This window comes from Sebastes fasciatus, chromosome 2 (genome assembly GCF_043250625.1).
Source record: "Sebastes fasciatus isolate fSebFas1 chromosome 2, fSebFas1.pri, whole genome shotgun sequence".
Classification (NCBI taxonomy): domain Eukaryota; kingdom Metazoa; phylum Chordata; class Actinopteri; order Perciformes; family Sebastidae; genus Sebastes; species Sebastes fasciatus.
The window spans coordinates 28755262-28782301 of NC_133796.1; the positions used below are offsets into that span (position 1 = coordinate 28755262).

The 27040-nt window shown below is 40.4% G+C and overlaps 1 protein-coding gene and 1 long non-coding RNA gene across 9 annotated transcripts in view; one reads left to right on the forward strand and one right to left on the reverse strand.

The window, feature by feature from the left end:
* The window catches only part of tead1b (TEA domain family member 1b), a 58316-nt gene extending 33558 nt beyond the window's left edge, over nt 1–24758 (reverse strand). For all 8 annotated transcript variants that reach the window (XM_074617398.1, XM_074617391.1, XM_074617385.1 and 5 more), the window contains exons 1-2: nt 24615–24758; nt 8979–9231 (exon numbers count right to left, since the gene is read on the reverse strand). In XM_074617398.1, coding sequence (XP_074473499.1) covers nt 8979–9135 — 157 coding nt within the window. In that variant the 5' untranslated portion in view covers nt 9136–9231; nt 24615–24758. The remainder of the gene's footprint in view (nt 1–8978; nt 9232–24614) is intronic.
* On the forward strand, nt 24756–26541 carry LOC141757127 (uncharacterized). The gene is made up of 2 exons (XR_012591596.1): nt 24756–25091; nt 25341–26541. It is a non-coding gene; the product is annotated as an uncharacterized LOC141757127 (long non-coding RNA).
* Nucleotides 26542–27040: the final 499 nt, after the last annotated feature.

Below are 27040 nucleotides of genomic sequence, written 5' to 3' on the forward strand. Positions count from 1 at the left end.
CAGGATCAATTCAGCATCTGAGCACAAAGGAAGACACGTTGGCTGTGACCAATATGGGTAAATGAAAAGTCAAACTTTGTGGTCATGATGGGCTCTTCTGTCTCACGTTCTTTTGTAATCATGAGCACAAGCTGAGGGAGTCTGGGCTGAAAGTTGTAATTGAATCCAAGTTTGGAAAGAGAAATACCCCCGATAGTCACGACATAATAAACATGCACTTACTGTTACATTACAAAGGTAATAATATGATTGGTCACATATTATATTGGGGGTCAGACCATAGCACAGCATATGATAATTTTATGGCTATGGTTACAGTCTTCCTTTGTTTCCAGGGATGCTGTTCAGTGTCGAGAGACCTTTCTCTATTCCACAAATAGCAGAGAAAGAGATGATGATGTCTCTGTTAGCGGTGGAGTGTAGTCAATGTGCACTGGATGAGAGAATAACACTGGCATTCAGATTCCATTCATATGTTGATTACACAAAATGGTCCCATCAGTGTGAGATGATCTCATCAGAATAAAAGTGTTTCATCAATGGAATATGATGTAATCAGCACGAAACAGATGATTTCTTGAAGAGAGCACGAAAGTGACACTGCATCTTTAAGAAGCCCGGAGTCTCGCTGTGTTTTAGTCAAACAAAAGCAGCCAATTGGGAACGTGCAACCTGAAACCAGAAGCCCGACTCAAAGGGCCTCACACACAGACCTCAGAGCAGGGACACACCCCGTGTTCTCCTGATTCAGGCAGGCAGAGAGCCACGGCCTGCTATACAATCATTCAGTGCAAACACTTCCACATAGACGGTCAGAAAATCACAAACACAGACGCACTGGTTATTTTGTGTGGCTTGTTTCCAGCAAGGCAGTTCTAGAAATACATGCTGTAAAAAAAAAATACTGGGGCTTCATTTCTAAAATATTGAAACATAACCAAATCTGTTAATTTGGGCAACACATTTGCATTCAGCAACATTTTTAAGGCCCTGAAACACGCCTTGTTTTTTCGGTGTCCTGCCCGTAGTCTGCCCGTGTCGGAGGTTTTTCGGCCGAGTCAGTATGTTGAATCGCCGGCGGAGCATGTCGTGAGAGAAATCACTCCGATTGGCTGTTAAGCTTAAACGAATCAGTGCACAAGAAGAGAAACTGAAGTGAGGAAAGCAAGAAAACGAGTAAAGTCGAGCGGGCACATACAGAAGGCTCTTCTCATTTTTCATCATCTCATCTGATCATTCCAATACACGGATATTTTCACAACGACACGGCCATCTGGAATGAAGCTAAGTGTTGAGTGAGAGTGGTGTGAAAATCGTCGGCAAACGCCGCTTAGTTTCATATACGTATCATAACAACGGTTTGTATATCCGCCGTCCTCGCTCTTCCAGTTTCCATTTTTGAATGAGGAATACAGACTACCGCTACCTGCTGGAAGAGAGAGAGTTATTTCCTCCCATGCAGAACGTACATGCTAACTGGTCGTCGGCTGTAGTCTTTGCAGTGTGTTCAAATTAAACGTGTCGGCCTTCATCGTCACTAGTTCTTTGATGTCGGTTTGGTGTGTCTGGATGATCTGAGGTGCGGTGTCAACTCTAAGTCTATAAACTTGCTACTTCAGATTCGTTGCACTGCAATTTTGTCAATCTAACTCTAAAGCGAGAAATCTCTGTCCGTCTTTCCGCATATCTTGAGGACCGCTTATTCGATCTACTGCACACTTGTTTTTTTGCTGGGGACCCAAGGTAGATCTTTGTCAAATGTGGTGCAATTTGGCCTGATAGTGGCGCTATAACAATGAACCATTTAAAATTTTGGCCAAATTAGTTTTTTCGGTAATCCTCCTAAACATTTTGAGCAATCGTCACCAAATTTGGCACAGAATATCTCGGGACCAAGCCGGAAAAGGTTACTTTTTTGTATTTTTGCTCTTCCATACAGTTTTTACATTCAATATTAATAAACTTTGAATAAAAGCGCTCTGTGCAGCAGCGGGGGGCGGGGCTTCAGAGCTCTGAGGACGAGTCGAACATGTCCTCCTCAGTGAGACTTTACAGGCCGCGGCTCATTGCTTACAGTACACTTTTGCTGCTGGTTGCTGGATGTGCCAACAGTACAACTTCACTTCCCTGGAGTCAACGAGCGATGAGCAGTACCAGGGGCCGAGCAATTGGCGCGCTACGAACGGCCACGCCGTAGTGTGATAAATATGACTACAACATATCCACTATGCAAGACAAAATACAGAATCTCTTCCTCTGAAAGTCATCTTTTTTTATTGTACAATCAAATCCTTTCCCAGTAACATCTCATCAAAGACTGGTCAGCAGCATCACTGCTCACACCTTGAGCCCCTCCGTCACCACTGTTCATGGTGCGCAGCCCTGTGAGGCATGAAACCCCCGACAACATGAGGCTGTGGGCAGGATCTCACATGAGCCACAACATGTTATGCTTGGTCACCACAACATGGACATGAGTTAGAGCTGAAATCTGCTCCCCTGAACAGACCGCCATCAAATAATATGCACTTCAAAATCAATTCTGCTGCTCAGCAACGGAGGAGCTTCTAAACGTAGATCCATTTTGGGGCTGAGTCTCATTAATTGCACGTTCTCAGAGCCACAGAAACACACATGGGTCATAAGCTAAAGATATGTAGGAATCAAACAACACAAGCACGGTGAAATCCACTAGAACTCACATCATCTATTGCCCCAGATGTTTCCGTCAGCTGTTGTCCAAACAGCCTGACTAGTGTCCACTGGGCATTTCAGACCCATGTGTGCAACTCATTTGCAGTGCAAAACAACAGGTGCAGGAAGACTGTCAGCAAAAGGTTTGTTTAAAGAGAAAAGATCACATAAAAACATACAATATTTGAATGGCACAGGTCAGCTGCTGTTCCTGAATAATGCATCAGTCTAAATTAAAGCGTGTTTCATACCACTGGAGAGACAGGAAGACAAACTGATAGACCTTTCATACTTTGCGTATGACGCTCTCTAGTGAACATGCTTTCAAATGACGTGGACTATTCACATGAGACCGCTGTCACTGGTTAATCTCTGGAGGTCTGCGGCTGTAGTTTCCATACACATTGCTGCTGAATGGAAGAATTACATAAAAACAGACCAACCTAAATTGAGTCTGTTTAGTTTGTATCTCTCACATGCTCTCTCGCAGTCTCTTGGTCTCTCTCTTCTCATTAACAACACATCAATAACGTCAAACAAAATTCCTACCCGAAATAGAAACCTGTTGAGTAGAGATTAATAAATGTGTTCCACTCTGTTCAGGAGAAGAGTCACAAAACCAGGTCGACTCGTACTTGTTGACCCATTTGCATGTTCGAGCCCTGTGTCAGGTTGAAAAGACATCTCCATAGCGACCCACGATAAATACATAACCAGCATGTCACAACCCAACTCTAAAATCCTAATTCAAAAAGACCTCTTCCCTCCCTCATCATACCTGCATCAATACTATTTACACTTTCGACAGTTACTCCTTTACAGGAAGACATAAAATAATTGGACTCTTTTTCACTACCATGTGTGTGAAAACACGGTAGTCTTACACTGACAATGGCAGGGGAACAAATGAGGGATTATTCTGGAGGTGTGTGATGCCTCTCCTGCAATGAAGTTCCTCACACTCCATTCTGCGTGAATGTAGGTGACTCGGAGAGCCTGAGCTGATCCCAGAATTCCTCATTATCCGCCCAGCAGGGAGGATCAGGTCCGCTCGCTCTGTCTCGGAGCATGCTCGGCCCGGTGAGACGAGCCCCGGAGGAGCACAGCGCTGGGCCATCGGGGGCAAGCCAGGTCTGCTCATTATATCTAACTCATCCTTGGCATCTCTGCAAACCAAGTGCCACTTAGTTCCCACAGGAGGGGTCTGGGCTGGATCACTGATGAGATGGCAGAGCAAACAGCAGAGTGGTAATAGGAAAAGCTTTAAATCAAAAGACACATGCGGACAGACGCATAGTGTCCAGCAGTCCACCTACGAGGGGAATATTACAACATATAGGGATATCTCACATTGGTGACGGCAGTCCATATTTTCAGGATGAATATGCATTTAACAGTATGATTGCTGCTACTGTTAATCAGAAGCAGATTCATAACAGATATAATGACACAAGCATAAAAAGTACCTTAATATTCCCATGAACAGCGACTATGTCTCCACCATAAGCGTTCATAAGCATCAAATACAACTGGTGTACTCGTCTATTCAGCAGCAAAAACAAGAAAAACCCTACACGGGTGTGGAATAGCCTACAAATAGAGTATGTATTTACATATTTATTTGTCAGTAGATGGAATAAAAATCAGTTCTTCCCTTTTTTATCCAACAGTAAGTGAGAAAAATTCACCAATGTCATTTAGCTTGCGGGGCAAGTGCAAATACATAACTCAATGAATAAACATACAATTTGAGTGAAGCGTGTTGTTTCATTTATCAACTCTATTTCTGGGATAAATGAATGCAGCCTTGCACAGCAGGTGAATTATGCAAGTAGGGAGTCTTAGGCCTTTGGCTAGCAGCCAAGGCCCTCTATTTCCTTCTACTTTTTAAAATATTCTCCCAAGTTAACTCTGGGGTCGGGGCAAGTGCCGGCTGATGCGGTCTATGCAGATGTGGTGTCTTCCAATGCAGTCACAATTAGCCTCAGAGAATGGGCACAGCGCCAGCCAACACTGGTCTCAGCACATCTGAAACACTTCAGGTAAACACCACAATAAGCTAAGAAGCAGAAATTAGAAATTGTTTTGTACCGCAACACAGTTGCTATAGAGACTGTTGCTAATTAACTGCACTCTACCCCAGGATAACAAAGGGCTTAAGGGCACTCAGGGCAGCTCCTCTTGTGATGAGCTCTGTGTATGGAACACTATGCCATCCCCAGGGTCTCTCAAATACAAAATACCGGTCTCCTTATAGCCAACTTTCATCTCAGATGCCATGAGAGGTTTTGTGTGGTGTCGGTCTGTGGCTGTTTTAAACCCTACAGACCTGGATTACAGCCCCATATCAGCCTCACCATGATTAGCTGAACACCTTCTCTCTTAAAAGACAAATCACTGGATGTTTTAGGCAAATAAATCCCTTGTAGCAGCATGGAGGACCACTCATTGGTTACTTATCTCTGATGGCAAATCCAAAGAAGTTCACTGTTAGCAAGGAGCACTGCACAAATGGAAATCCTACAAAACACACACATTCACGTGGCAAACAGAGCATCTTTGTTTCTACATGGGGCATGCAGCCAGGGTTTGGATTTCATTTAATAGTTTCCAGTTGCATTCTCTAAATAGTAAAGCTGCCTTTATACATTTGACTGTATACATTATTTTATCATGATATCAACAACACATCATACTCCTCTGTCACATTGTTATCCTATTTCACAAATGTCTTACACAACTAAATTTTAGGGGTGGGGGAAAAAATTCGATACGGCATAGTACTGCCATATTTTGTGTGGCAATATTGTATCAATAAACGGACGACAAATATCAATATTATATAAACTATTAACCTCTTAAAGGCCACTATTCTGTCTTTCGGAGGTTGTAGCGGGCTCAGTCATTCATGTGAAAGTAGAAAACCTAAAACATTTATTGGAATGTCATGTTAGCGTGTCGGCAAGGAGGCTAAATAACGCTCCAAAGTTACACTAAACCTCTGACCTCAAGACCTGTGAATGAAAACTCTGAGATGAACAGATGTTGACAAACTGCATAATTTGCAGTTGAAAAAAGGTAATAAATCACAATTTATCGCAATATATCTTATATCACAAAACACAAGCATATCGCAAAATGTTTAAGATCGTATCGTGACTTAAGTATCGTGATAATGTCGTATCCTGGGGCCTCTGGCGATTCCCACCCCTACAAAATGTATTTTGCAATTAAATACTTAATACTGATTCTTATTTTTACAATATATTCCCACACATCTGATCAATCATCTAATGCAATGAGAGTGGAGAAGACCTTTTTCATCCTTACAGGGAGATACTTTTTGGGTTAAATAGGAAAAATGAAACCATTTGTATTGAACAAAACATGTTCACATAACATTTGTTTGCTTATATTTTGACATAAAGAGGAATAAGGAAATGGACAGCTGAGTCAAAAGCAACACCAGTAGGCATTTCGTAAGATTTGCTCATAAAAAAACTATACGGATAAGTCCCGAGGAAAAGAGGAATTGAGTCACATTCCAAGCATTCCTCGAAAGATTCATTTTTAACACAGAGGTAATCCACACAGCTGGCCACTCCCTACAGCTAAGGCCCTTTTGTCTATGATTGATGGGATATGGCTACAACACTTAAGAGTGAATGTAGCAATCAACACTCAATAATGATTGTCCTGATGCCTCCAAATGTCACCATTTATAGCAGGCTATTTAAGACCATAACACCATCCAAAATACATTGTTCTGTTTCTGCTCTACTTTTATAATGTGCTCTAATAATAAACTGAATCAATCTATTCAAAATAAAATGTGGTTGCTTTTTTTTTTTCAATAAAAAACCCATGGCACCTTAACACCCTTCCTAGCTTTGGGGGATTGTCACAGTTCATGGCATGATGGGATTGGCACTGGGATGCAGCAACAGTTGCAGGGCTGAACAATGAGCTTTGTCCCCAGAAAAAGGCCCCATATATCAGACTGATACCAATCTGTCTTTTGTAACAACAAACTCTGATACGCTAAAAAAGAGGACTGCATCCATAATTCTGCCTTTAATCTAAAAAAACATTAAAAAAAAATGTAGCTCTTGTTTTTCCACAGACAACAGCTGAACACCAGCAGTCAGCAGTATTGTCATCATTTTGCAACATGAAACCACGCATTACGTTTCCCTCTTCAGTTTGCACACTTGAAGATGTAAGAAAATCATTTTATTCTTGTGTCATACAGTTTGGACTCAGTAATGTCAGGAAATACAGCCCAGTGTTTCTGCTACTGGTGAGACAATGTGTAACCAGATGCAGAGCACATCTGGCAGGACCAAACTCTGTTCAACACTACAGTTGTCTCTTCAGCAGATTTTAAGGTGGATTCAACACCACAAAAACTAAACAGTTCTTCACGTTTTGTTATTGGGGTTTTTAATCTATCAGAAGCAACGATCTTTGTCCAGAGAAAGAAAACTTGTTTCAGTTCGTGGATTATATCTTTTTGTCTATATGCCATTTTCACAAGGTAGATTTCCGTATGATGTCTTTTGCCTCAGTTTACGTTAAATCAATACCAGTTAGAATAATTATCATTTTATCTACCTAATTGATTGCAGGATTTAAAAAAGAAGCACCTACAACCTACATTTAAAGGGGCTCTGTGTAAGAATCAGAAATTGCTTGTTAATAGTAACACCTGTGGCTGTAAAAGTCAACGGCAGTTGCTCGTGCTCTCACTACGTGGACGCGAGCGAGCATCGGTCAAAACAGTAAGGCAACACACACGAGACTGGGGCTGGTCATTTGTTGGCGTTAGCAGTTAGTTGCACACTGTTAGCCCTGTAGCGGAGCGCGCATGACCCGGAAAAAACAGCATGCATTCTTCACATTAAAAGCAGTCTACAGGCTGATAGAGGAAACCCAGAGAGGCGCAGAAGGTCTAATTTTTTAGGTTGGGTTACGACCTGTCACACATTGGCAATAAAAAACGATTTAAAAACGTTTATATGTGTAAAAACTTACATGCAGTCCCTTTAAGGTCTTGCGTTTTGGTATTTGATGCAGTAAATGTATAACACTGAGTTTCTACTTGATCCATAACTTGTCAAAAAGAATAGATTTAGAAGAACATTTAACACTTTTAATGTCCCAGTCAACCAGAAAGCTGAACCTTAATATCATATTGAGGATGTCCGCTGAGTAACAGCGAGGCCTGCACTTAGCACTGCTCATTTATAAGTCTAAAAAAAAAAAAAGCCAAACTGTCGTGCTTTAATCCACAGCAGAGGGACAGCTTCTCTGGCAGCCTCGCTCTGTGTGGGGACGAGGGAATTGGGGGAAGAGACGGTGGGGAGGGTCCTGTTGTCTGAGCCCACATCTTTGTAGTGGCAGCTGAGGGGTTTCACTGCAACTCCTAGAATTTACATTTCGTTTGGCCGGAGCGGGTCACATGACAGCTGCAAGCGAATGCTCTGAGGGGCTTTCTGCTTTCACTTGACACTGACTGACTGGCTGTGAGACGGTCCAACACCACAGAGAGAAAATATTCCCTCTTTCTATGACATCACCCAGCCAGGAATGGGGGGAAACAGAGGGAGGAGAGGGGGCACAGCTGGTGGAAGCCGCAGTACCATCTGCTACTGACTAATAGTTCATGCTGCTTTACTTATAAACTTGCACTTCTGTGAACCAGAATAGTGGCTGTATGGTCACCATCACATCCATTTGACAGCCTTCTAATATTACATTACTGAGCACAGCCGTCTATTGATTTTTCTTTTTAAAGGAATAGTTTGGAAAACATGTTTATTCACTTTTTGCCACGATTTAAACGAGAAGATCGATACCACACTCTCGTCTTTCTGTTAAATATGAAACTACAGCCCGCAGAAAACACAGTCCCACGACAACCACCTGTAAAACCGCAGCTTGTCATTTTTACACTTTATTTTTTTGTATGGATTAAACAAACGAGACACAACATGTTAACTAGTGAGCTTTAGGGGTGCTGGTAGGCAGATTTTATTACCTTTGAACAATGCCAGGCTAGCTGTTTCCCCCTGTTTCCAGTCTTTATGCTAAGCTAAGCTAACCTACTGCTGGCCGTGACATGAGAGGTATTGATCTTTTCATCTCCTTCTCAGCAAGAAATCAATTTAGTGTATTCCCCAAAATATCAAACTATTCCTTTAAGGTCCCTCAGTTTTCACCTTAGAAAAACTACACAGATCACGCTTGGGTTAAAACTCACACATCCACCCGTCTGTACTCACCATACATCTTTCCCTCATCAGAGAGGATGATCTTCCTGCGTCCACACGGAGGATAGATGGCCAGGGCCTCCTGGAAGCTCTGTTCAATATCAGGGCTCCACACCCCCTCGGCATCGTTGTCCATGGGCTTGTCTGCCGAGTCGCTCATCCTCTCCATGTCCTCGGCAGGGCTCTCGCTGCCGCTCCAGCTGCTGGGATCAATCGTGGCGGTTGGGCTCTCCAAGCTGACGCCTGGAGCAGACTAGGGAGAGACCTGGAATTCCCAAATAAACAAACACAACCAAACGGTCACTCTCCACAACAGAACAACGGACATCTGCTTCCAAAAAAAAAACCACAGTACACACTGTTAGTTGAGAGCACAATATGGAGAAGAAGCAGCCAAACAAGCTTGGACATCGCCAAGAATGTTGTTGACTTGATTCACAATGGATGTTATGGGTTTAAACAATTGAACATTTTCTCTCATTGATGTGTTGCATTTCCTTTTTATGAAATGACAGGACACAGTGCAAATGGTTGCATTTAAAACTAGTTTAGAGAGCACATACATGCTTCAGACTATGATGAGAAATGCAACCCATGCCTGAAAGATGAGGCGTATAGCCACAAAACACTACACAGTTTTAAAAAGTCATGGAGCGATTGAAATTCATCCTTATCCTGCATCTGTGCAGTTGCTTTTAAATTTGTATATCTTAACAAGCTGTAACAAGCTGTGCCCCATCAGAATTAATTAGTCACCCTAAAGTTGATTCCTGGAGCAATAAATCTGGGTGGGGAAATGAGAAAGCAGCATTTGACACTCGCCCAACAGGTGAGACCGTGGTGGTAGCTGGCAGCTTCCAGGTGTAAATGTGTGCAACTCTGTGATTGTGAAGAAAGATATTTCTTCAAAAAACATTCATGTTCAGCAAGACGATGCTGTAAAAATGAAAGTAGAAAAAGAAAAAAAAAATTGTGGCTCACGTCACCAGTCGGCCACAGCCGTCACACCATGACGGCATATAAAAATTAGACACTCGAGCCACACAGAGAAGCCATAGGAGGTTGTATAAGAAAAAAGAGGAGACCCGCAGGCATCACAAGAAAACTACTGTTTACAGATTGTGGCTCAATCCAAGAACCAGCCCCCTTTGTGCATTTTACCAAGCTGCTCACACAGCTGGAGAAAGTCTCATCTCACCGGCGGCTATTGACAAGACCAACAAGCTCCTGGGTGAATCTGCAGCTAATAAGCTGAGGACTGCATCATTATGCAGTGACAAGCTTCTGGGGCAGAACACGTTGCATGTCCAGAAACATAAAACAGCAGACTATCCCACATTTTATGGGAAATGACGATTACACACTAAAGCTTCATGAATGCTGGACTCCAGAGAAGCATGTGTGTGGTAAAATGAGATTCAGCAGTGTTGCGGTCAGTGTAAACTGTGTGGCCTTCATGAATGGAGAGCATTCTGCACAAAGTGGCTTTAGCAGCCGCAGGGAGTCCGACCCAGGACTTCAAGAGACTTTGACAGAGTTTATTAAGGTGGTTAAATCACATAAGAAAGAAAACATCAGAATGGATTTAAAATGTTCCGTGTTGAGTGTGTAGGGAGAAAATAGCTCAGTTGTCATGTAGAGGTTGAATTTATACTTGTATGTGACTTGCATGGCAGAAGTGTGCTGGATAAAACCCCAAAAACGGACACAGCAGACACACAGTTCTGTTTATAGTTCATTGGGCATGTAAAGCCCGCATATACAGTCTGCATGGTCGTATATTTCGGGAGGCACGCCAACGCTCTGCATGGACCCTTATGGGCAGATCACAACATTTATGTGACGCAGTTTCAGGGTTCAATGTTAATGGTTTTTTCACTTGCCCGGTCGGGCAGAAATCTACTTGCCCAAAGTCAATTTTAACTTGCCCCTATACAATTAGTTTTATTTCTTAGCAGTTATCAATTAACAACAAAGACTATAGTTAATTGTCATGTTTGATCTTTTTTTTTAAGTAAATTAATCTGGAGTTTCACACGACCTCTAACGCCACCCAACTAAACTCCTGTTTCCAGGATAATTAAAGTGCTCACTTGCACTTCAGCTCATAAGCTTTGTATTTACCCGCCGCCATTTTCTCAATCGTGCCCGATCGGTATTATGCATGGGAAACTCTCAACAGAGATGAGAAGGAAGCGAGATGGCTCACTCCTTCGCTACTTCCATCAACAGCTCCGGAAAAAAACAATGCGTTTAATTATTTTTTACTACTTGCCCGATCGGGTAAGTGAGTTCCTAGATTTACTAGCCCGACTTGGCATTTTTTGGTAATCTCTATTGTTGAGGGCTTTGCGGCCATACATAAAACTATACTTTTGACTTTACGAGGGAATAAGTGCCATCATACTATAAAAAGTTCAAAAGAACATAAAAATTTTCTCAGATTTTTTGTTTTTGTCAGATTATCCTGCAAATGCTGATTAGAGAGCAGATTAGCATCTTGAATGTGTCCATGCAAGGAAAAAGAAAAAAGAAAACAAACTAGTAAACTCAAAGCATGTGAGACAAAACTGTCTTAATATGGGTAAATAAATAACGTATGCAGGGGACTGAATGTTTGAAAAAGCTTGTGGCAAGCAAGTTCTGTCGTCTCTCAGAGGGAAGAAAGCAAAGCAACAAGTGGATCAACAATCTATGAGTAAACAAAAGAGGAAATTCTCTTAACAGGCTGTATACACAAGGCTTGTTTCAGCTCTGTTTTTCATTGTCCAATGCAGCGGTCTATACTGTAACTGCTCCTGCGTCCCTCACACTGTGCAACCTGAAGTGTTATTTTAGGCTTCACATCTATTTTTTCACATAAATACATGATTGTATATCGGGGCTGTGAACTCTCTGATTGCTCGACATGCAGCACTGTGACTGAACGGATCCAGTGTACACCGTGTGACGTGTTGAGGAGCTCAACACGTCTTGTAAAATGAAGCGACACTGTGCTCCGTTTTGCTTACATGCAAATCAAAGTCACTCTAACATTCAGTAACATGTCGACGTATGTTAAAGCGACTTTTTTATCTACAGTGTAGCTCAAGACAAACACAGAAACAGATTGGACTTTCAATGTAAATAAATCTCAGAGTTTGTGTAGACTGTCAAACTGTTACTGCCTTAATTCACGATCCAAAATGCTTTTATGTTTCACTTCCTTTACAAACAATTCACTGAGGTTTCTCTCTTTTCTTAATCTCTCCCCTCTTTCCAGACAACTGCTTCCTCCCTGAGCAAGATCCCATTCAAGCAGCACAAGCTGTCAGGAAGTGGGAATAGTAGCATATGTTTCTTCCAGCATGTCAGTTCATGAGGGGGAAAGGGGGGATGGGAGCAAGCTGTTGGGGGAAAAAAACTCCCAGAGAGCGGAGAGAGCCTTTACTGAATTCCGTTTTTGTGTGCTGACTGCTGACACAGCAGAACTAACTCACAAACTGATGAGGGAGGGGGGAAAAAATCCCATTTCAACCACTAACAGGCTGGGACTCTTTCTAGATGTGCTGCTCCTCTCATCCCAAATGATGAACTGTGCTCATAATCACTTCCAGCTTACATTTTCACAGCAAGATGAGGTTCTGAAGAAAATATTTGTTTCTATCCTCATCAAGTCCAAACATTAAATTACAGTGGTATTTGTAAAAGCAACTTTGCATAGATATCTGTTTCTGTAGAGTTGCTGCCAGTATGTTTCAATAAAGCTTTAATTCCTCGCAAACACATTTCAACAGCTTTACCAAAACAACCCAAGGAAAAAGAGAAATATTACAGCTAAACTATAAGTCTACTTTTATCCATAAGTTATAGGGGTGGGGGAAAAATTGATAAAGCATAGTATCGCTATATTATGCGTGGCAATATTGTATCGATACACGGACATCGAGTACTGATCTATTATTATATAAACTACTAACCTCTTAATAATCCGCTGGCCCGCCGACGGCTAGTCTGTCTTTCAGTAGTTGTAGCGGGCTCCCTCTTAAAGGTAGTGTGAAGATACTGGTATCATATGAAACTAGAAAACCCTGGGTTTGTCACGTTAGCTTGTCGGGAAGAATGCTAAAAATCAAAGTCGTGCTAAATTTTGGCAAGGAAAAATTGGCATGACCATTTTCAAAGGAGTCCCTTGACCTCTGACCTCAAGATATGTGAATGAAAACTCTGAGATGAACAGAGTGAAAACGGTATCTTATTAAATAAAACAGATGTTGACAAACTGCATAATTTGAAGTTGAAAAAAGGTAATATATCGCAATATATCTTATCGCAATACTCATCATATCGCAAAATGTTTAAAATTGCAATAAGATCGTATCATGACTTAAGTATTGTGATAATATCGTATCTCGGGGCCTCTGATGATTCCCACCCCTAATAAGATCACAAACATTTTTGTATATCCTTCTAAATCTCTTATTATTAAATATATATAATTTTTTTATGAGCACTGGTTCTGTTTTATTGTTACAGTAAATGCATTGTATTATTAAACCTCAACTCCACCTACTATCCAATCAATAAAGGCTATATCTAGAAAGGCTATGCAACACCTCAATATAATCATTTTGCCAAAACCAAAATCGGTTTCAGAGAGCATCAAGAGAGGGAAAAAAAAGTCAAGACAGCAACAGATAAACATTAATACTTCTCTTCTACAAAAATTACCCCATAAACTCTGTTTCTCCAGAGGGCTTTTCTCTAATATGAGATCAAATATGTCTTCAGGATGCTGATCATTATCGGAGGGAAAATGAAACAGCACACAAAGTCAAACAGCACAAATAACACAACAAACCTGACAACATTGGATAGACCTTCAACTTCCACCCCACTGTATTCAAAACTACAACTGTTAAATTTGTGTTTTGTCATAACTTCCCAATGTGTAATTATAAACTCTGACAAGGTTGGGGCAGTGGTTTAAGTGCACCTGATAGGGCATCAATGAAAGGCCATCCTGAGGACCCCGGGGGATTGAAGCTTTCAAGATAACTTTGAAGTGAAGTAATAAAGGTTTTAACTACAAGCCTCACTTTTACATTGTAGCGAAAATCCACCCTGCTGTGCGTCGCACATAACCTTGCATCTATGTCCTTCAGGTCATCCAGAACTCCTGGCATACAGTAGGCTTCACATTTCCAACTCGATTGATTTCCTACAATTTCAAAAGGTTTCTGAAATATATTTGCAAACTAGTACTTTTTTATCCAAGCAGCACAAAGCCTCAAAATATGTCAAAAGTTTGCTTTTGGTTACTTTTTTCCTAACAAATTGGTTGATTTGACCTTTTTCTATCTGCTTCTTTGTCATCTTAGTAATGTTTCATGACTTGAATTCAAATATGGTGGACTTTTAAATAATAAAAAAAAACATTCATTCAACTTTAACTTGGTGGCTGCAAACAACAGATGTTTGGAGAATGTGCAAACTAATCATTTATATGACCATGAATAAAATATGGGTGCAGACTAATGCAACAATTAAGCATCCATAAATAATTTATTGAAGGACTTAAGCATTACTTGTTAACTTATATTATAACAAATATAAATTGTTAGCAACATGATTCCTACAAAAGGTGATGTAAAGCTACATTTGTTAACATTAGATGATGTTCAAATTAATGCTGTTCCTTCATTATGAATTGACAATTGACCCACTATACTTTGTACTGCAGAACCAGTTCTTATTTGGCGTTCGTGGCGGAATATATTATATTGTTTGGATGATCTGTGGAATTACTATTCCACCCTTCATTGATGCTGCGCTGTCAAAACTTCAATTTCGTTAATAAAATGTTAAATTATTACCAATATATTATGGGATGTGGTGGAATAATGAAGGACGAAAGGGATGTGGGGTTATTTAGGTGTGCAAAAGGTGTCCTTTTTTATTGATCTATTAAACTGGTAACCCTGTTATCTATATCTTCTCGTGTCAAATGAAGAAGGGGTTTGTTGACTTTTCCTCATACAAACACTGAAAAAATACAGGATAAAAGTCATCCCCATCTTCAATAAATTTCTTTCTTAGCATCCTGTGACATCAATTGGATGCTTTTGCCATGTGCAACATGTGAATAACGGCAGAGTTGTCAATGAAGACGGTCTCTTAGCGCCTCAGAATCTGTGGACTAATTATGTCCGTCAAAAGAAGGTATGAATGTCACCCATAGAAACACTTGTGGCTTACAGATAATTGCATACTTCTGTTTTTGTAGGGTGTTCACCATAGAAATGGTCTTATTTGTGAGATGCGGGGTGGAGATGGCCTGCCATGCAATAAGTGAATGTGGTAGCTAAGCAGAGTAGTAGCTGTGACATGGCATTATGGGAAATTACACTTACCGTGAGATTACATAAACCACTCACCAAGCTGGAATCCAGCTCCTTAAATTAAGAGAACCCATTTCACCCATCAGACAGAGCAAGGTAATGAAATAGCAGATGAGAGGTCTCAAATGTAATTTTCCATGTGGAGTTCTTTTGTGCCGTTATCTCAGAGGGTGCAATAATGATTCTGTGAATGACTTTTGTGCACCCCATAATGGCCCACAGTAGTTAAGGCCACAGTGTGTAAAACTATAATTACCATGTGATTTCCAAACTCAACATTTTCAGCTTGTTGTAAAGACATATCCTGGCCTTTGCATAATTACAACAGCAATGTCAAAAATATTCCATTTGGAGCAACACGTAACCAACTATGAACATTTACAAAGACTGAAATTTCATTTAGTGTCTGTTATTAAAATAAATTAATTACCTCGGGAAAGGCATCTTTATGGAATGAAGTCTTTGACAGCAGGTCTTTGAGGACCTTGAAATGCGGTTATAGGGCAAAATAAATTAATCAAAAATCTATGGAAATACTCTTTGAATTTAGTTTATTTAGAAAGATTTACTACACAAGGCTAAGTTAATTAATAGATTAAAAGTTAAGAAAAAAAATGTAGCACTTTTAACCTACTGCAATTTCATTGCAGAATAAAAATGGGATGGATGGCAGGGACATTTTTAATTACCGCAGTCATGTCAAAAACATTTCCAAACAGACTAGAATATGTCACCAAACGACGCAAGAATGTCAGGACAAAACTATTGATTCTGTATTGGATTTTCTTTTAGGTTTCATGAATAAATCTACGGGTTTGGAGTACAGATGAATAAACAAGGTTTTCAATACCAATTTCCGTAGGTCCACTGGAGAGGCTAAAAAGCTTACTTATGCCGCCTCTGTTATTGGCAGTAGCCTAGTGTTTATTTCATGCCTCTTTGAACCTGCAGGCTGAGATGCCGTGAATCTGTCTGATATCATCCCACTCAAATGTGAGGCCTGGATCCCAACGCCCAGCAACCATCAGGCCACTGTGGGATCAATCTTTGTTTGCCAGAGAATAGGATTGATTTACAGGTTCTGTCAAAGCAGCCCTCTCTACCTGCCTCAGACGGAGAAACAGGTAGCAACAACATGACCTGGACAACATCAGATATGTCGGCTAAAGGTCTGAACAACAGAGGCAAAATTTACTGTAAATCTAAGACACAAAAATGTCTTCTGCGGATACTCTGTCCTGCCAGTAATACCAAAACATATAAAAATACAATTGACCATTCAAACATGAAATGTAATGAAAGCTCAGAAGACATTTGCCTATCAAAAATTTGCAGTGCATTCCAGACAGCGTACGCCCATGTCACCGCGGTGTGGAGTGCGAGCGGAACACATAAAGCTCAGGAAATTAAAGCTGTAAATAAAGGTCCGTCAGATAAAGGATCTCCTGACAGTTATGAGAGCAAAGGAGGCCGAGAGCTGGCCGCTGGCTCATTCAGGACGCGTGCGAAGGGGCATGAAAAAACAAATCACAGTGATGAGCATGAAGGCCACCATTTGCATTTAGCTCTGCCAATTCACACCGACTTTCATCTCTTTTCTTCTTCTCTAGCGATCATTTATCCCCTTATATAATTCTTTCTTTCCTGTCTCTTCGCATCCATCTTTTCCTCTCCTCTCTTTTTTTCTCTTTTCAACTCCTGCATATCACACTAGACTGATCTGTCGTAAAACAGCCTCCTAATAAGAGGTGCTGTGCAGCCAGGAGAAAATGACAAAACCTTTACCAATTATGTATAATGTTACTTAGTTTTGGGGATGACTGAGAATATATTTACACTAGGACTGTCAAAGTTAACGAGATAATAACGCATTAACGCAAATTTGTTTTAACGCCACTAATTCCTTTAACACATTGACACAGCATGCGATTTTTAGGTTGTAGCGGGCTCAATTTTAAAGGTAGAGTGAAGATAAGTTTGGTTTTAATTAGTTATTCGATGCTATAAAAAGGGGGCGTGACATCATGATTGACAGCTGCTCTGAGTGAAAACATCGAGAGGAGATGTAACTTTGACTTTAACTCACTGTGCATACTTTGGCCCCAAATGACATCAGCAGCGCAAGATGGCAGCGCCCGTATCCGGGTTATTTTGGCTTTATATTTGTAGTGTGAGGAAGTAAAGATGCGTCATTCATCTTTATATACAGTCTAGTTATGTACAAAAACTATTAAAAACACATAAATAAGCCTCGCCGATGCACTGGGTGCCATGTTCCTTTAAACGTGGGCACTCTCATTTGGAGTCAATCTCACATACACCATCCTGCTGACTTAAAGGTACAGTGTGTAGGATTTGGCGATATCTAGTGGTGTGGTTGCAGATTGCAACCAACTGAGTACCCCTCCGCTCACTCCTCCCTTTCCAAGATTGCGGTAACGTGAACCGCCGAGTGCAAAACCGTGGCAACGCTGTTCGCCTTGGTCAGAGGCCATCCTTACCGTAATAAAACACTACTATAGGAGGCTGGCGATGCCTCGGTTTTGCACTCTGCGGTTCACCTTATCACAATTTAACAAGCGTGTCGGAGAACTACAGTGGCCTTCAGGTAATGTAAAAATGCAATAGGCTCTCGCTAGAGCCAGTGTTTGGATTGAGCAACATGACTCCGTGAAGACGACCCGCTCCCTATGTAGATATGAAGGGCTCATTCTAAGCTAACGAAAACACAAATATTCTTAGCTTCAGGTGATTATACACTAATGAAACCAAGTCGATGTACCAAGTCATCAAAATTCTGAAAAAATAACGGTATTTATTTTTCTACAGTACCGCAGGAATCGTAGGTGACTAGCAGCAGCACAGTTTTGCACAAAGCTAACCATTAACAGGAGGTGCCATTGATTTACATTATGATGCGTTCAGGCTCTATTCAGTAAGAAATTGTATCGAGATTAGCGGCATTTCACTGGTGTTGGTATCGACAACTAAATTGCTGGTATGGTGACATCCCTAGTTTTAGAAAACTATTTAGCCTTTTAAAAAATGAAAACATACATAATTGTGACCTGAAGCTTTACGTCTTTAGCAGGAACAAACGATTGTGTGCCACAGAGAGACTGAAGCACGGTTACGTTCTCTTCATGCTTTTTGTTGACATACATAGAATTTTGAACATGGAATATCGGCAAATTATCTTCCAATCTGATAAAATACACTGTAAATTGGGATAATGAAAGATGTATTGTTTGTTGACAGCACAGCTAACCTTTGTTGATGGTGTAATTATAAATCAACGAGACTCCTTGTTGAAAATGTCTACTATTTGGGTCTATTAAACAGACAAAAAAGTTTGGACAATACAGCTCCCCACTGCTGTGTCCCGGCTCGGATTCCAAACTAATTTACTGGGCACAGCCTGCATATTAATGTTGGGAGCTTACCCTCCAGTCTATCTGTGCCACCACTGAATCCAGGGCACCTTCAGGGCAGAGAGAGAGCCTGCCTGATCTGCGTCAGCCATGATAACAATACAGCGGCCATTGATGAAAGGTCTTGTGGAAATTTATTACAAGCAACGACTGGGGAATACGGTGCCAGAGAGACTGAATAACCCACATTTGAATACAAGCCACAAATTATAGCTACACAGTTTCAGTAAATGAAGTGACTGTGTGCCTTTGTTCCATGGGTTTCCTTTCACTCGTGGAAAGCTGAACACCACTACCGCTACTATGGCCAGCACTGAGAGAGGAAGTTGTTGAAGCCGAGATTTCCTGCTTTCATTGTGGTTAAGAACTCAAAATGTTTATAGTGGTTTCAGAAACTGACTCATCTAATGATTCATGGAGAACATATTGCTTTTCATCTGTGTGTGTGATCATGAGGCAGCTCATTTATTTGTCTTTTTATACCAAATAGGAATAGGTAGAAAAATACACGTCCCAGCGACTTAATAACTTCTGAGGAACTATACATCAATTATGAGTGGTTAAGACATTACGCTGTCCAAATGCCTCTTTCCAAAAATGAAGGAGACGGCCATATGGTAAAAATTACGAGTCTGTAATATTAAAGTGGTGAGCCTTCAAAGGGTCAGAGAAGCTCAATCATTTGATGCTTTATGTGAAACTAGAAAGGCTCAAACATGACTTTTTTCTTTTGAATGAAAAGGCAAAGTCCGCTACAACTAAAGCAAAATGGGAGTAGACTTAAACACAGTCTTCCATAAGTATGCACAAGGAGGAAAAAAAAACCTGTGTTGCACTTACTAAGGTGGTTGACAGGGCCAAAGTGCATTCAGTAGCTGGCAGTCATTTTATGGCTGCAGTACTGAAGCAGATTTACTTAGATGACGTCAGTGGCTTTGAGCCAGCTTTTCCTTTTTGGTGGCACTCTCCGCTGGCCTCAGTGGGCCCTGCTCAAACTGCTGAGCAGCAGCACATACTCTAAAATTCCCTTTCTAGACCAGGGTTTACCTCAGGGCACACACAGCCTGGAAGCCTGCAGGAGTGTCCTCTTTGTAAAGCATGCTTTGACCGCGGACAACACTGATGTTTTGATGTGATTCTGCCACACATCACATCTAATTACACAATTAATGACTCTGTGTCCAGATTCAATTATCACAGATCTTTTTCTAGCCAGGAATTTTCACAACAAAAAAAAATAGCCTAATAATATTGTGTATTATCATTTCAATTAAAATGTGGGATGCATAATGTGCTCACATTCCCAAGAGGAATTTCACAAGCCCCTTACTACAAATAGAAAACATGCCTAGTTGCACGTACGTTTCTATTTTCAGTCAGGTGAAGCCTTTATTTTAGAGCTGCAACGATTTATCAATTAGCTGTCAACTATTAAATGAATCGCCAACTATTTTGGTAATTGATTAATCGTTTTGAGTAATTTCTTAAGAATATTTTCTGGTTTCTTTACTCCTCTATGACAGTAAACTGAATATCTTTGAGTTGTGGACAAAACAAGACATTTGAGGACGTCATCTTGGGGTTTGGGAAGCACTGATCTACATTTTTCACCATTTTCTGACATTGTATAGACCAAACAACTTTTTTTTTTAATGGAAAAAATAATCGACAGATTAATCGACAAGGAAAATAATTGATGCATCAGAACTCCAGTCCAAAAATAATCTATCTTAAACTAACACTAGAGGAAGCAAATGCTATTTTTTAAACGAGATGCCATCCTGAGAAAATAAATACATGACTGCTGTAAAGCACCTGTTGCATGCAGCACGGACTACACAGGTGCTTCTCTCCAGCAGTCAAACTCTCACTCACAGACTGTATCTCTTCATGTGCTATAATTAAAAACAGTCAGGAACCATTTGTGGTTATTCTAAAATAATTTTAAAGGGGACAGTTCAGGATTCTTTCTTTGATGTCATTCTGCGTATCAGCGTTTTTTTGTCAGTCCAGCGATGGATATACGTTCCAAACGGACATAGGATTCAGGCTTCATCCCTACACTATGCTAAGTATATCTCTAAGAGTCATAAATAAACACTGTCATATTCTGTCATTACTGTATGCAAAGACTGCACAAAATGATATATCATTTCACAAACATGGAATGAAAATGCATTAGGTAAAGAGACGTGATGTGCGTACGTGCATGATGCCGGGCTCACATGACAAACAAAAGCAAGAATTGATATGTGCCACGTTTCCTCGTAAAGCATAAAACAGCAAAGACAAAATGTTTGGCCAAAATATGGTTTTCTGAAACTCTCAAACAAACAGTATGGACAACCAAAGAAAAGAAGAGTCTCACTCTCACTCCGAGAAGGGACACAGTCCATTCGTTGCCTCACAAAAGCACATTATTCTGTCCACACTTCACAACCGATAGACTAGACTCTCTGTGGTTTTGTCCTCAGAACTCAACAAGGCAGAAAAACCTGAACAAACAATGTATTAAAGTTACACGTCGCCAATATATCCACAATCAGCATCTGCTTATATTTCACTTGTGTTCATAATAATACAAGGACATTATCACAAGTCAAGTGTAATTTTTTGCTCATGCCTAATTCCTAAGTATTTAAAAGTTTAGACTGTTCCTAATATACAGAAAAGACACAGGCTCATCATAGCAGTGAACATATCTGTGCACTGTGTTATGCTCAGTGGTGCCCCCAGACATTTTTCATATAGGGGTGGCCAGATGGGGCCACTGAAAATCTTGGGGTTGCACACCAAAACCAAAAGTCAAGCTGCATTTCATGAATTCTATTATGCTGTTGTATATAGGCTAGTTGAAAACTATGTCAATGTGAAAGTTAAAGGTGCTAAATAAAGGATTGGGAGCATTTCTATCGCCTCAACGGCTCTCACATGGTGACGGCTAAACCAGCGGCTCGCAGCTAACGGTGCTAACAGTGCTAAATACGGCGAAAAATACTGACAGAGATAACAGTGGTTATCATCTGTAACCACCGTATGAGAGCAGTGCAGAGCAGCAGCTGTGAGCTAGCCAGTGGGGCACGCTCACATGCACTAACATGCACTAAAAGCATGCGCGGCCAGCCCCGCTACGTCAACAAAGCAACAAGAAGCTCAGATTACAAGACACATTTTTGCTCAGGTAGACATTACTTCTCTATATCTTTACATAGCAAATAGTTGTTTGCGGCTATATTATTATTAATGCTCTGGATGTCCAATTTAGAACCTTTAAGGAATTGCATCACTGATATACTTTGATTTCTTATTTTACAGTTAATGTTACTAAATATCCGATGCGCATAGACCGATACCGGTACAGTTAACATTTTGAGTTCCACAACAACCTGTTTTAAGTGTTATGCATCTGTATCTACATGTGTTAAGCAATTCATTGTTCTTCAAATAGGCTTGCTCTTTAATAAGACAAATATACAGCTTTATTTTATTTGAAGGAATACATTTATTGTAAGGAAAATAAACATTTACTGGGCAATCTCTGCACCCATCGGCTGACAACGGATAAGCCTCTGGGGGCAAGGGGCTATAATTCTGGTGTTCCGGTTTAGTCATCGGATATCCGGGCCAAGACTTCCTTTTCCGTGCGCTGCTCATTGTTTACAGTCCGATTAGTTAGTTGAGATGCGACACTGGAGTTGGAGTCGACAGACGATGTGTACGACCGGATTGTTTCACAAGTAGCCGGTTTACAAGCTAATTTTAAACAAATAAAAAGCTAAATCATTTCGGCCAATTCGTTCCTCCAGTTTTGCTCTCCACACGGACTGTTTACCTGCATTCAACCAAAGCCTGCTCGAACGTGATTGGTCAATACTACTTGGACTACAAAACGGAAACCAGAACGCTTCCGGTACCAAAATCTTGTCTCGTTGCCTCCAGATTCTACATACAGTATGAATGCAGAATATGTTTCTAGAGATTATTTACTAGGAACAAGCCTACTTACGTTTAAAAACACCACACAGAAACCTCCCATACTATATGCATATGTGACTCAAGAGAGGTTGTATGAGGGTTACCGTGCCCCCCCCCCCCACCCCCGGGGTCGCCACTGCTCCATCAAAAAGCAGAGGGAGTTTAGTAACTCCTAGTTTCGGAGGTAAAGTCTTTTTCAGTCAAACAAAGACAACATCCGATTCTTGCACAAATGTTATGCAGGCTTCCGTCCAACAGGTCCACTGGTTGCATAAGCTGAAAACAAAGCATCTATTTCTACCCCGTATTTTTTTTTTTTTCTTCCGAGCAAGCAGATTTACACTGTGACATGTCTGGGGTTACGCCTGACTGCATTCAGACTGCTTCCTGGAAATGATAACAAGCCCTTTCACGTTAATTAAATAAAAAATGTTTCATCTTTTTGTCTCATGAGTTACATAAAATGATTAACAGCAGTTACATTATAAAAGCAGAGAACTTGTGCACTCGCCATAACCAGCTGCTTTCACATTAAGAAACAAAACGAGGTGGGAGGCTGTAGGAGCTGCCGCCAAAAACTTGTAGTAGTAGTAGTAGTAGTAGTAGTAGTAATAGTAGTAGTAGTAGTAGGGACTGAAAGTGGATTTTGTTCAAGCTTGTGCATGTCTTTTTTCCCTCCATGTGCCACATCTTTTGCCAAGTTTACAATGATACAAAACAGTAACTTTCACAATCTTATTTTTTTTAGAGAGGCGATTTCATGAAACACAACTGAAGCCATGAGAAGTCAGGATCAGTATGACTAAATAGACAGCGATAGACTGAGATGTTGAAAAAGCACAACTGGAGAGCTCACAAGAGAATGAATGAGGTTATTTCATAATTCTCGGCTTAATTAATGAAGTATAAATACACCTTCACTGAATCACATATCTCAGCTGTGTAAACTGAGTCCTGATGACCTGACTGGCCTGTTTGTTCAAACCAAATCTGACCATTTGAAGCAGCACATATCCAGTACCAGTGCCAGGGGGGTAAAAAAAACAAGTTGAGACCAACCAAAGTCTGGCACAAAGAGGAGATCCTTCAGTGTTTGGTGCAAAAAGGATCTACACACACTTTTTTAAGCCAACTTTACTAGATAGTTTACTAGATAGTTTCTCTTTTAATGCAAATTTTAGTTCTTTTAGTGTTTAGTGTGAATTGTATTTTATCTCTATTTGTGTCTGTGTGTCTGCAACTTCGTGTTCTTGCTGCTGGCCGTCTTGACCAGGTCTCCCCTTGGAAAAGAGGTTCTTAATCTCAACAATGGGACTAACCTGGTTAAATAAAGGTTAAATAAAAAATAAAAAAAATACTGTACTGTTGCTAATGAAAACTCTTGGCCTTGTTCTCATCCTTCCTCTTTGCATGTGTGTAATGTTCCCACTAAAAGTCACAGGGATGAAATCATTGTAAGGAGTAAAAACTTTGTGACACACACAGCTGGCATATATAGCTGGAGGGGAGTTTTAGCTGAGCAGGCATTTCCCAAAGTAGAGGAAGCAAAAGGAAAACAATGAAGGAAAAAAACCTAATAAAAGCTGCATTACCATACATTTAAGCTCATTTTCATCCTCAACAATAAGCTTAAAAGGGGGCATTAATATTACCCTATTTAAAACCACCAAAGTATGCAAAAACTTGTAAAAAAATGCAATTAACTCACTTGTTTTCATACTAGTTTTGTGGACATAAGTTACTATAAGGGAGGAACACACAAGAGGAGCTTTAAACAATAAGAGGTTAAGCTGTTTACAGTAATGGAGCACAAACACACACACTGCTAGAGAGACAAACAAGCATTATAATAATGTACTTACACAAAACTTCGATGGCGATTTAAAAAAAAGGGAAAAAGCCCGTCAAAACGTGTTGAAGCAACAAGTCTCTCCACCGTGTTTTCTTCTTCTTCTTCTTCTTCTTCTTCGAGGTGGTCCGATATAATGCTCCTCCGGTGAAACAACTCCTCGTCTGAGCCAAACTACGGAGAGAAAACACCACCACCACCAGCGTTTATCAGCCGTCATCTTGTCCAAAACATGAGATATTCGTGCGGTTCTATTTGTTGTTTAGTTCGTTCATCCTGAAACCCCCCGCTGGGACTTCAGTGGAGGATCTGACACCGGACAACACGGCCTCTCTGAGGCTCTTTATAGAGCATAGAGAGGGCGTAGGATACAAAAAATGTGAAAAATGTCAAAGATTTTCGCCGCTATGTCAAAGCCACACAGGCTGAGTGTTCAAAGTGAAGCACCCAGCGACCATCTATCACGGAAACACACGATGGGAGAGAAATAGTAAGTAAATAAAACGACATTTATAATAGAATTGTTAAATATTTCCTAAAAGAACGTCAACTAACAAGCTCACGAAGTCTAGAACCAGTTTGGATGCCTAGCAACTAACCATGGAAACTTACCTCGTTATTGATATCTCATATAAGAAATGTCCCTTGTTTGTTTGTAGTAAAATGGGATGTTGTTTCGGGGTTGTTGTTATTATTTTTTTAATACTATGTCAAGTTATTCTGGTGTTTTCTGGGCCAGCCAGGAAGAAAGGTGTAGTAGGTGACTGACAAGAAGAGATGCGAAGAATGCTCGGAATGAGACGAGGAATGAAATGAACGCAAGAGAGCGAGTTGGCTGCTCCGGGGCGGAGCGACGAGAGGTGGCGTCATCATCCCGACTCCTAGCCCGGCAGCCAGCAGCCAGCAGACAGGCCTGGGCAGCGGGCAGCAGAGAGCAGAGAGACAGGAGGGACAACCAGGAGGAGGAGGGACAACTACATCCCGGGAAACGACGCCTTCAGGGACAGCTCAGACATTACAGCTCCACAAGCACCTGAAGCACACTTGTAGCAGCATCGATCCAGCTATAGTTATCAGTTACAGTCATCAATACAGAGCAAAGTCCCTCTCAGACAGTGGTGGAAGAAGTATTCACATATTCCACTGAGATTTTGAGATCTGGGGCTATTTTGCTTTCAGACTAGTGGAAAGAAAACATCCAAAATACACATTTAGGTGTTTATTTTACAACACTTTGTATTTACGTTTGTAGATTTCAAGTGTCAAGTTTCAAGTTTATTTGTCATATGCATTTAAAAGTACAGTGTACAGTGAAATGCAATGAAATGCATTTTACCCTGGCTCTCTCTCAGCCCTTAAAATCTATAAATAGTACACTAGATAAAAACTACAATAAATAAGACAATACCTGAGAACACAATTATTATTAACATTACATAAGGCTACATTTACACATATTTAAACTTAACATTTCAGAAAACTTGTAATACAAAAAATAAATTGTCTTCAAGCAGCAGTAGGTAGAAGTGGGGCTATTTTTAATTGCACTGAGCTGGAGAAGCCTTCCAAATTTCGTTGTACCATGTACAATGACAATAAAGATTTCTATTCTATTTTATTCTATTCTAAATATGATTTTATTTTATTTTTGAATTCAGATATTTCACTGGTCAATTTTGGGCTATTTTGCTTTCATAACATGTCTGCAATATCATTTTCCACTTGTGCAATTCGGTTAATAGTCTGTTTATTGTCAATACTGTATTTACTGCTCCTATTTTTATACTTCCTTCTATTTAAATGGTTCATATTTTGTTACACTTTGTTTAGCTCTTTTTTACTGTGTTAGCTGAATCAGCTTGTTTTTTGCACTATCCCCTTTGCTGCTGCACACTGCACATTTCACCACTGCGGGACTAATAAAGGAATATCTTATCTTATTTTCTTTCAGACAAGTGGAAAGAAAACATCCATAATACACATTTAGGTGTATATTTTACTACACTTTGTGTTTATGTTTGTAGATTTCTCCTAAATTCACCAAAATTAGCATTACATAATGCCACATTTACACATATTTAAACTTAACATTTCAGAAAACTTGTAATACATAAAAAAAAAATTGTCTTTAAGCAACAGTAGGTAGAATAGGAGCAAATATTATTCATATTTTATTTTTTTATTTTAATTTGATAAAAACTGTCAGTTTTGGGAGAAGTCTACCTTTGATATTTTAATGTCCCATGAAGCAGGATGGGCAGGGTTAGAGGAGAAGTCAGGTTAGCTGTGCAGCCCCCCCAAAAGTATTCCGCTATTATTGTCACTCCCTGCCCCAGGGCCTCAGCTGGTAGTGTGACTGTGGTCATAGAGAGCTTTAGCCAGGGACAATACACCAACGCAATTCAAAAGTCAGTCACTATGACCATTAAAGCTGCAGTG